The sequence below is a fragment of the Triticum aestivum genome, chromosome 6B, assembly GCF_018294505.1.
Source record: "Triticum aestivum cultivar Chinese Spring chromosome 6B, IWGSC CS RefSeq v2.1, whole genome shotgun sequence".
Classification (NCBI taxonomy): Eukaryota; Viridiplantae; Streptophyta; class Magnoliopsida; order Poales; family Poaceae; genus Triticum; species Triticum aestivum.
The window spans coordinates 65042282-65053566 of NC_057810.1; the positions used below are offsets into that span (position 1 = coordinate 65042282).

The window sequence follows — 11285 nt, forward strand, 5'->3', positions numbered from 1 at the left end:
TTACATAACAGAGCAAGTTAGCAAGTCATCTGCTTCGGTCAGCTGTAAAATGTGTTCTGCTTCATCACACCACTCATGCAGAAGTTTGTGAATCTCAAAGCAAAGGTGCCTATCAGCGCAAAGAGGCATCAAAAAGTTCGCCAACTTACCCAAGCCTTCACACCATCGCAAAGGAAGCAGTAGGCAGTTGCATTCCAGCATACATGAGCATCTTCCATCTCCAGGTCACACTGATGGGATTCATCATTCATTAGTCACAAGTAACCAAAGTAAGCTTACCAAGCTCAAAACCAGGTACAGATTCAAGCAAACACACGCACAAAGTACAACATCAAAATCCCGCGATGCTGATACAACACAGAAGGTAATAAAACGCATGCACAAACTAAAATGCAAGCAAGTTCACTTCAGAGCTGAACACTGTATGCTGCTAGATAGAGGTTGAGTTTTCCATGTCGAGCATGCAGATGGAAGGAACTATACTCGACAGACCATTTCTGCATCTCAGCCACCAGAATGGAAATGTAGATACCTGCGGAGCAAGTAATATCATCAGTAAAAAAAAAATTGTACTACATACAGGAAAAGTTATTGGGAGTTATTCTCATAACTCTTTTATGACTCAAACCATCACAATTGTGGGTGTCATAAGCTCCAGAGTTAAACCATCACAGCATCATTGGACAAAATCAACACATGAAACAGAGAACAACAGGCAATATGTAGTGTAGTAGCACACCTTCAACTTCTAATATTGTAAGTTTTTGGCAGCACTCTTATGCGTAGAGGCTCATGGAGTAGGATAGCAGGTTTCTAATTCTTGGGCATACTTTTTAGGAATGCAAGGGCTGGCTAGTCACTGACAAATTGATTTTCATCAAATTCTTGCAGTACAAGCCTCTAACAAGGGATCATGCATCATCTTACTATACCTGAGACTTCCTTCAGTCCAACATGATTTTTATTTTTTACTCTCTACACCATCAAGCAATACATTCAGAGTCATGCTATGAACACGGCAAATTTTGAACGATTCACACACAAAGATTGAATCCAGCCGGACATGCATATGAGTGAGAAGGGCACTAGCCACTGGATTTGCACGTCGTGCACAGCTCGGGCAGAAGTATCGTGTGTGAAGCAGTTTCGATACATTCACCACTACTTTAATAATAATGTGTTAGAATTTTTTTTTAAAACCGGCATTAGTGATAGAATCAATTTTTATGGTGATTCTAGTCCTGCCAAAATTGAAGTATTAAACATCAATAGTGGCCAAAATTGAAGAAATTATACACCACAAAATGTGAAATGGCACACCTATAAGTCCGCATAAAAAAAGAAATTTGAAACCAGATGCATTGGCAGTTATCAATCACTTATGAAGACAGGACAACATTCAGATCACACTAGGGCATGATAGACCCATGAACAGAAAAAACAGAAAAAACAGAAGTTAAAGGCAATTCAGCAAGACCAAAGGCAAAATAAAAATATATCCCGGTAGCACAACAAAGGATTAGTAGTTCAGTTACAACCACCTAGCATGAAAGCATTCTGATCTGTCTAAGAAAAAATAGCATTTTCATCTCTGAGCAGACATCAATATTTGCACAAATAGGGAATGAGGAATGGTCCTAAGCCGCCAGTCAATGGAGGGGCTAGAGGGAGAAGAGCCCACCCACTACCAGCAAGAACTTAGAGAGTATACTGTAGGAGGTAAAGCGTAAGCAAGGAGGCTGAATGGAAGTGAGGGCAAACAAAATAGCACATTCAGTAGAGATGGGTAGAAGATCAGCAATTTAAAGGCACGGGGAACAGAATGGAGAGCTGCTGAGGAAGGAATGAGATAGCAGGGCCTGGAGAAAAGATTCAGGATTTAGCCTGGCATCAAAGCATGATATGAGGTGGCTAGGTGGGAAATAACAGATCAGCAGAGCAAAGAGTGTAGAGAAATTCTTAAGAGTCCTTGCTTGCAATTTGGAACTTGAGAAATTACATTACAGTAAAAAGGGAAGCAGTGCATCTTTTTAAGAATAGCTCAGATACCTAAACATACATGCAAAAGATAAGCTTACCTACTCAACCAGTACATCACATAGCATATCTAACCGGAAAATCATTTTATGTGCTGTGCAAGAGATCAGCTCCATCATGTCCACCACCAATGCTTGTTTCTACAGGCATAAGAAGTCAAGCAACCAATGACATTCCAATGAAAAGCCAAATGGATACGAGGAGGCATCAACAAGATACTATTTAGATAACCAACAGCTGAGTTACAAAAATAAATAAATTTATACAACATTAGGGATACACAAACAAAACCATATCTACTGTCAGAGTTGGTAAATATTCTCATCTTATCTTGAGAAATAAACTGCAGCTACCTCATACAATTCATGTGATGAGGCACGAACTAGCATGGCGCTAATGCTGGTTTCAGAACAACACAATGTCGGCGATTGTCACAAGTGAATAACCTGACTTGATTAGTAGCAAAGGCATGTATAGCTGCACTATTTCGCATACATCAATACACAGGCAACAATGAAATTTAGTTCAACTATCACAGATAGAATTTGCCAATCTTAGTATCCATTTTTTTCCTCAAACATGCACCCAAATGTGTGACGTTGTGCATTAGAAGAAACAGCAAGATGACCCAAAAGTTCAAGACGCTGAAACTCAATAAAACAGAAACGAAACACAAAAGGAAAAAAAAAAGGCAGCTCGGTGCACGTAGCTCCAGCTTGCACAGGGTCCGGGGAAGGGCACAAAAGGAAAAAATAAAACAAAGAGAAAACTAAAGCATAACTGGGGCTGCGACAGGGAATTAATCCAGCGTCCGGCCATGCTGGGGCAGCCATCTCAGAGCTTTGTCTCTATCCATTGTGTTATTGTATTGGTTTTCATATAATAAAGTAATAAAAGCAATTTGCTAGGTCTGACTTGAACCACACAAATTACAGAAATGAAGCTTAGCAGTAGATCAGTGAATTCACCACCTGGCTACATAACATAAAGAAAATTAGATACCACCAACAGATACTCCCTCCGGATTTGAAAGAAAAGCATGAGATCTTGTGCGAGATTAAGGAGGGAAACCGCAAGTTATTTCTTTCCATGTTTACCCCTGAGCGCAGAGATTAAGAAGGAAAAAGTGGGCCTCCGCTTTACACCCCTCCGCTTCTCACGCACGGATTACGTGAGACATGTGCAGGAGGAAGACAAAGGGGCGGAGTTTGTATGGGAGGGGATTTAACGCAAGCCGGTTTTTCAGGATGGGGAATGGGATAAGCAGGGTTAGTTTTGTCCATCCAGCGCTAATAACCTTTCCGATACCCTTCTTTCGCGCAAAATGGTTGGTGTTTTTTCCACACCTTCCTTTCAAATAAGGAGGGAGTACTACTTTACAGATCATAATTATAACATAAAACGCTACCATACAAGCATAAGAAAAGAACTCATAGCTTCATCGCAACATGCTGAAGATGTCATCAAGCATCAAAAGAGAAGTGTCATGGGACTACTTAAAATTGTTAACTCAATATGGAAGTTTATAAACAGTACATATTTTCATCAACCAATTATCGAAAACTAACTTTCTTTTGTTATACACAGGTTGTAAAGCAAGCTATTACCTGCAGTATAGACACTTTCGAATGGGTGATAGAAAGAGATTCTGGTTTCCACGAGCTTCTTGAGCTGCAACGACTCAAGCTGGAACATGAAGAGACTGCCTTCTGTCCACATGAGAGCCACATTATTCTCCTCAGCAAATCCTACTATCATTGGAGACTCTCTCTCCTTTGAATCCAGCGGAAATAGCTTGTCCGTTTCAATTGTTCTTCCCAACACCCACGAAGCAAAACAGTCACAAATGACCTTCGTCTTCCACAACTGAACACTGAACTTTGATACAAATAGGAAACCAAGCCCTCCATCATCTGCCCGCATAACCGAGAAGTTGACATGACTGTCATACAAGTCCACCGGTGGAGGTATCACGGCTAGGCTGTCCCTATCCAAATCAAATTGGAGGATGTTGTACGAACTATCCCGAAGCCACCAGTAAAGGGAATCCCCAACCAGCACAGCAGGTATGCTCGAATAAATCATGGTCGGACATTCAACCGGTGGCAAGTCTTCTGCTTTCAATTGGAAGCGGGATTCGCATGCCGGTGGAAGCGGTGTTGAGATTATATCACTCCATGTATTGGTCTCCGACAAGTAAGCGCTGGCGATGGCTCTTGTATGGTCTTGTTTCTCGGTGGTGCTTACCAAGGCCACCAGGAAGTGGCGGTCGTCTAAGGCAGAGCGAAGCACCGCCCCGCCGATCGGGTTGTCGGTGTCGCACTCGAATCCCGGGGGAACGGCAATCCAGTGCTTGTCGCCGGTGACGGGGTCCCAGACCAGCAACTGGTTCGTGGGTCTGTTCAAGATTAGCACCAGGCCATGACGGCTTCCAAGGGACCGGAACCAGTCGTCGTCGCCGCGCTGCAGGGAGAAGCGCCCCGGCGGGAAACGATCCGGGGCGGCGAGGGTAGGCACGAAGGAGCGGCAGCCGTCCATGTCGAAGAAACCGAGGAGCGGAGGGTTGGGGCGGTGGTGGCGGCGGAAGCGGCGGGAGAAGCCGGGGTCGGAGGCGATGCGGCGCCAGCGATTGGAGACGAGCGAGGCGCGAGGGAGGGAGGACGGCTGCGGGGGGAGGCGGAGGAGGATCTCGGAGAGGAGGTTCTCGTCCTCCAGCGGCGGTGCCGCCGTCGGCGAACGGTGGCGGCGGCTCATCTCGCCCTACTCACTGTTTTTTTTTTTCTAGATCTGCCCTACTTGCTCACTGGTGCGGTGGAGTGGATCTGATTTTTTTTATTTTATTTTTTTTGAGGAAGTGGAGTGGATCTGATGAACTGAAATGAAGTGCGCCCCGTGAAAGTGACGGAAGAGATGCTGCTGGGCTGGACAATGGGCCACGGTATACAATGCAACGTGCATCCTTTTTTTCTTTCGATTGAAGAAATTCCAGCCCCCCAAAAAATGAAGATTGAAGAAATTCCAAAGGAAACCCGGTGTATAGAAAAAAATAATGTAAAAATCATACTGTAAAATTCTACTAATAAATAATATACTGACTTGTGAGCTACCAATAGGATTTTTTCGTGTGGATCCATAATAGCAAATAGTAGGTCCAATTTTTGTCCACATATTTGTTCTTTGTATAGCCCAAAATAAACTTAACGATAAACTCCGGGGGTGAATCAAACCAAACCGAAGGCTGGTTTTTCACGTCCCCTGCTAGCTAGCACATATGCTACTACATTAGATTCCCTATTACAAAACACGACACAAGCCTTTCCGAACTCACTTAAATCTCGACGACGGTCTTCTAAAATAGGGTTGCAATCATAGAGTATCCTTCGTCTTGATTAAGAGCATGAATTGCTGGCCCCGTACATATGTACTGGTGCTAGGACATCCTCACCTTCTTAATGTAAGAAAAAAGGCTCATGTTTATGTAAAAAACAGAACTCTATCTATGACATTTTTGTGGGCCACCGAAGCCTTTGAAATAATAAGATTGTATAAATGCCTCCTAAACCGGTTTTGAATGATGATTTTGCTGACATAGCACGTACATGAGGTGGTCCATGGGCCAAAGGGGTCCTCCAAAACTTGTTTGGAGAAAAACAAGCAAGCTATAGTTTTATTTATTTATTTGTTAACTAGTCATCAAGTCAACAACTTACGTGTCACAAGAGGAGAAAAGATGCTCCAAAACATGGGTACTTACCTGTTTTGTTACTCTTTTAACTAGCCATAAAATAGATTCAGAGTAGAGCATCCCTAACATAATTGTCAAGGGAAGTATATATGCTTTTTCCCTATGGCCTTGTTCGGTTGACAGAGAATTGAAGGGGGTTGACAGGGATTGAGGGGGAATAAATCCTCTACGAGTGAAAATCCCCTCAAATGCTCTCCAATCACTTTGGGGAGGGGTGCAACTGAAGAAGGCCTAAACAACATTAGGGGGTGGGTGATCATCCTCTACCCGACGGCCCGTCAGACGTGTGGGAGTGCGCCACAGGCGACCCTTGTTTCCTTGGTTTCTTTGGCACCGTCACAAGTGGTGTTTTTAGTTTATCAGTCCCCAAAAATCTTCAATGATGTTTGTTTGGTTTTTTCCTCAGGGTCACTTTTTTTTTGCGGGGCTCTGATCGTGGCCATGGCGCGCCGCGGGGAATCATTTGCGTCTGGAGTCCGGGGTAAAGGAAAGGTTGAGGACGTCATGAAGGAACTCACCCTACAGGAGGAGGATCTAGACGATGTGATTTTGAGGAAAAGGATGCACCGGTGGATTAGGATCTCCGGTGGATGATTTTGGTCCGTGTTCATATGGACAAGGGATTTAGTACCTATTGGTTCTTCCGCAATATGCAATCTGCTTGGGATCTAGCCAGAAAGGTTAAGATCAAAATTCTGGAAGCCTATTTGTGATGCAGTTTAATTGTTTGGGTGATTGGGAGAGGGTCACCCAGGGTGGTCCTTGGCACTTTAGGGGGAATCCGGTGATCATCTCACCGTATGATGGATATACCAAGCCGACAACCATTGAGCTCTTCACTTTTGAGATCTGGGCGCATATCATTGAGAATGATCTCCCAATTGCGTATCATGGGATGGTTAAGGCTTTGGCCTCCAAGATTGGCGAGTTCATCGACTCAGAGCGGTCTTCCTTTGATTTTGAAGGAAATTTTTATAGGGTCAGAGTGAGGCTTGATGTGCAGAATCATCTAAAGAAAAGTAACATCCCTGATTCGTGGTGGAGAGAGGGAAATCTTCGCGGTGAAGTATGAACGTTTACCGTACTGGTACCAAGTCTGTGGGATGATGGGTCATGAATTCAAAGAGCATGGTGACGAGGTGCATCCTCCATCTGCGTTAATCTATAAAAACATGCAAGTTTCGGCGACCACTGCCTGGGGGATCCGGTGTCGCAACAATAGCCAGAAGGCCAAGAAACATAATATACGTGTAAGACAATAAGTTTTGGGGAACCAGCACAACCCTCTAGGGGTGGCTTATCTCATTATATATAATGGTTGTGTTACAATATGTACCATATACGTACATAGGTACAGAAGCTATACATAGTCTAACACCCTCCCTCAATCTTAGCCACTTTCTAAAGAACTGAGAAGGGTAAGATTGCGCCTACAAGCCTCAAACTGTGGCAGTGGTAAAGGCTTAGTGAAGATGTCTGCAAGTTGATCCTTAGATGAGATAAACTTGATCTGGAGTTGCTTCTGTGATACACGTTCCCGTACAAAGTGATAGTCAACTTCAATGTGTTTCATTCGGGCATGAAATACTGGATTTGCAGAAAGGTATGTAGCACCGATGTTATCACACCAAAGAATAGGAGGTTGTGGTTGAGACAAACCCAACTCCTGAAGCAAAGACTGCACCCAAATAATCTCTGCAGTAGCATTAGCCACAGCCTTGTACTCAGCTTCAGTACTGCTACGTGACACAGTAGCCTGTTTCCGAGCACTCCAGGCGATCAAATTAGAGCCAAAGAATATTGCATAACCCCCCGTGGATCGCCTGTCATCTGGGCTACCAGCCCAATCTGCATCAGAGAAGGCCGAAAGGACCCGAGAGGAAGTCGGCCGAATATGCATACCAAATGTCAGGGTGAACTGAACATAACGAAGAATGCGTTTAACAGCAGCCCAATGAGTGTCTCTGGGAGCCTGAAGATACTGACAAACCCTGTTAACAGCATAAGAGATATCTGGTCTCGTGATCGTCAAGTACTGAAGTCCACCAACAATGCTCCTATACTCTGTGGCATCCACAGGAGACAAAAGCTCACCATCAACAGCTGTTATCTTGTCGGTAGACGACATGGGTGTGGTGGTCGGTTTGCACTTCAGCATGCCAGCTCTCTATAACAACTCCAAGGAGTACTTCTTCTGCGTAAGGACAAGACCAGTAGCACGAGAAGTGACCTCAACTCCAAGAAAGTAGTGAAGCTTCCCAAGATCTTTGACCGCAAAATCAGCACCAAGAGAGCAGACAAGAGCATCAGCAGCATACTGAGAAGAGCTGACAAGGATAATATCATCGACATATACCAAAAGATACATAGTGACTTCTAGCTTCTGTAGAAGAAATAACGAAGTGTCAGCAGTAGACGGCACAAACCCATGAGCACGAAGGGCAGAGGCAAGGCGGGCATGCCAGGCACGAGGAGCTTGCTTCAAACCATATAGTGCTTTGGAAAGACGACAGATATAGTCAGGACGATCAGGATCAGAGAAACAAGGCAGCTGTTTCATATAAACCTCTTCCTCCAAAAATCCATGTAGAAAAGCATTCTGCACATCAAGTTGACGAAGTGACCAACCACGAGAAACAGCAATGGAGAGAAGAAGCCGAATAGTGGTAGGCTTGACGACAGGACTGAAGGTGTCCTCATAGTCAAGACCATGACGCTGCCGAAAACCGCGAGCAACAAGTCGCGCTTTGTAACGCTCAATAGATCCATCCGAATGCTTCTTCACTTTGAATACCCATTTTGAGTCAATAACATTTACCCGTGGTGGTGGAGCAACGAGAGTCCATGTCTTGTTACGAAGAAGAGCATGAAACTCCTGCTCCATAGCCTCTCGCCAATGTGGAATGCGTAGGGCAGCCTGATATGAGCGAGGCTCAGAAGATGGATCCGCAACAGCAGCAGCCAAACAAGCAGCCAACCAAGCAACCGTACCATCCTTACGTTCCTTAGGTTTGAAAATGCCACTGCGACTGCGTGTATGTGGTCGGGACACAGGAACCACCAAGGTCGACGGAGCAGCCTGCAACGGGCTGGAGGACGGCGACATTGACGAGTCAGCCGGTGACGAGGAGCCAGTCACGGTAGCCTAGGACTCGGTTGGCGAAGAAGGCCGACCCACCGGCGAAACCGGCAGAGCAGACGAAGCAGCTGGCGACTCCGGCATCACAGACCGGGCCGATGGCGAGCTCGGCATAGTGGGCCGTGGCGCGGCCGGTGTCGCGGGCCGATCTGCTGATGAAGGTGACGTGAGGACCCGAGCCGCGGGCGAAGACGGCGTGACGGGCCGAGCCGCAGGCGAAGACGGCGTGACGGGCCGAGCCGCGGGCGACTCGGCGGCCGCTGGCGAAACGGACCGAGCAGTGGAGATGCTCGGCGCGACGGGCTCGTCGGGTGACCATGCATGGGCACGGGAATCGATGCCATGCAACATAGGGCGATCGACGTGCCCACCAGAAGACGACGATGATGATGGTGAATCCTCCAACAGCTCCAAACGAGCTCCACGTCCGGTTCCTGCACCATGGTTAGGTAACAGCAAAGGAGAGTATGCAACATCATCAAATTGGTCAGAAGCAACAGAGGATGAATGCAGGGATGGTGATTCGACAGTGGACACATGAATGTTGGCAAAGGGAAAAACATGCTCATCAAACACGACGTCCCGAGATATATAGACACGATTAGTGGGAACATGAAGACATTTGTAACCTTTATGAAGAGAGCTATAGCCAAGAAAAACACACTTCTTAGAACGAAACTCAAGCTTGCGCTTGTTATATGGACGAAGATGCGGCCAGCAAGCACACCCAAATACCTTGAGAAAGGTATAATCAGGTTGTTCATTAAGGAGAATCTCAATGGGAGTCTTCATGTTTAAAACACAAGTAGGAGTACGGTTGATGAGAAAGCATGCAGTGGTGAAAGCATCACTCCAAAACCAAAACGGAACAGATGCATGGGCCAAAAGAGTAAGACCAGCTTCAACAATATGACGATGCTTACGTTCGACTGAACCATTCTGCTGATGTGTATGTGGACATGCTAAACGATGAGCTATCCCAAGCGACTGAAAGAAAGAGTTGAGGTTGCGATACTCGCCCCCCAGTCTGACTGGACATGAACAATTTTGTGCTTGAGAAGACGTTCAACATGTTTTTGAAACTGAACAAAAATATCAAACACATCAGATTTGCGTTTAATAAGGTAAAGCCAGGTAAAGCGACTATAAGCATCAACGAAACTGATATAGTAATTATGACCACTGACAGAAGTCTGAGCAGGACCCCATACATCTGAAAACACAAGTTCTAAAGGATGTTTCACCTCACGACTGGACTCCGAAAAAGGAAGTTGATGACTCTTCCCCTGCTGACAAGCATCACACACTGCTACATCTTTATGACTAGACAAACTAAGAAGCTCATGACGACGCAAAATATGACGGACAATAGGTGTGGCCGGGTGACCAAGACGAGCATGCCACTGTGACGGAGAGACCCGAACTCCACTGAAACACGAGCGACACCAGGATGCTCCAGACGGTAGAGGCCCTGGCACAACCGCCCACTAAGAAGAATGTCCCTCGTGCCCCGATCCTTAATAAAAAGATCAAAAGGGTGAAATTCACAAAGCACATTATTATCACGTGTGAGTTTAGGAACTGAAAGAAGATTACGGGTCACAGATGGAACTCGAAGAACATTGCGAAGCTGAAGACTCCTATTGGCATGTCTAGTGAGAAGAGATGCTTGACCAATATGAGAGATGTGCATACCTGCTCCATTGGCGGTGTGGATCTTGTCGGAGCCATGATAGGGTTCACGAGTGTGAAGCTTCCCCATCTCGCTGGTTAGATGCTCTGTCGCCCCAGAGTCCATGTACCAGTGTGGATCGATGGAGTAGGACTGAGTGTGTCCCTGTTGCTTCTGCAGCGCGGGACGATCAGCCATGGCGACCTGACGGGCATTGTTGCGTGTATCTTTGCCGTCATTGCCAAGACCAAGGAAGCTTCGCTGGAAGCGCTTATGACACTTGGAGGCCCAGTGCCCATCGCGGCCACAAAGCTGACACACACGTGGACCGCCAGCCCCCGGTAAGGTCGCAGTAGGTGGGGGGGCCGAGGCGGGCGACGGTGGAAGCCCCAAGGGAGACCGGGGTGATGAAGAAGAGCGGCCACCCTTGGTGGCGGCGTTGGCCGAGAGGGAGCCAGTGCCCCTGGTGCGGCGAGTCTCGACCCGTTGCTCAGTGAGAAGGAGCCGAGAAAAAAACTCATGTGCCAGCATGGGTGTCGAGTTGCCCCGCTCGTTGATGATCTCGACTAAGGCATCATACTCCTCATCAAGACCATTGACAATAAACGAGTTGAACTCGGAGTCGGTGAGGGGCTGTCCAATCGAGGCCAATGTGTCGGCGAGGCCCTTGACCTTGTTGTAGAACTCAGTGG

At 46.3% G+C, this 11285-nt stretch overlaps 1 protein-coding gene across 2 annotated transcripts; it reads right to left on the reverse strand.

Moving 5' to 3' along the window:
• Nucleotides 1-200: 200 nt before the first annotated feature.
• On the reverse strand, nt 201-4886 carry LOC123133496 (uncharacterized). Of its 2 annotated transcripts, XM_044552975.1 has the most exons (3): nt 3645-4885; nt 2079-2177; nt 201-532 (listed from the first exon to the last, which is right to left on the reverse strand). In XM_044552975.1, the coding sequence occupies exons 1-2, from the start codon at nt 4789-4791 to the stop codon at nt 2125-2127; spliced, it is 1200 nt and encodes a 399-aa protein (XP_044408910.1). In that variant the 5' UTR covers nt 4792-4885; the 3' UTR covers nt 201-532; nt 2079-2124. The 2 variants fall into 2 exon arrangements, with proteins under 2 accessions (XP_044408910.1, XP_044408909.1); XM_044552974.1 differs by lacking the exon at nt 2079-2177 and having other exon boundaries at nt 3645-4886.
• Nucleotides 4887-11285: the final 6399 nt, after the last annotated feature.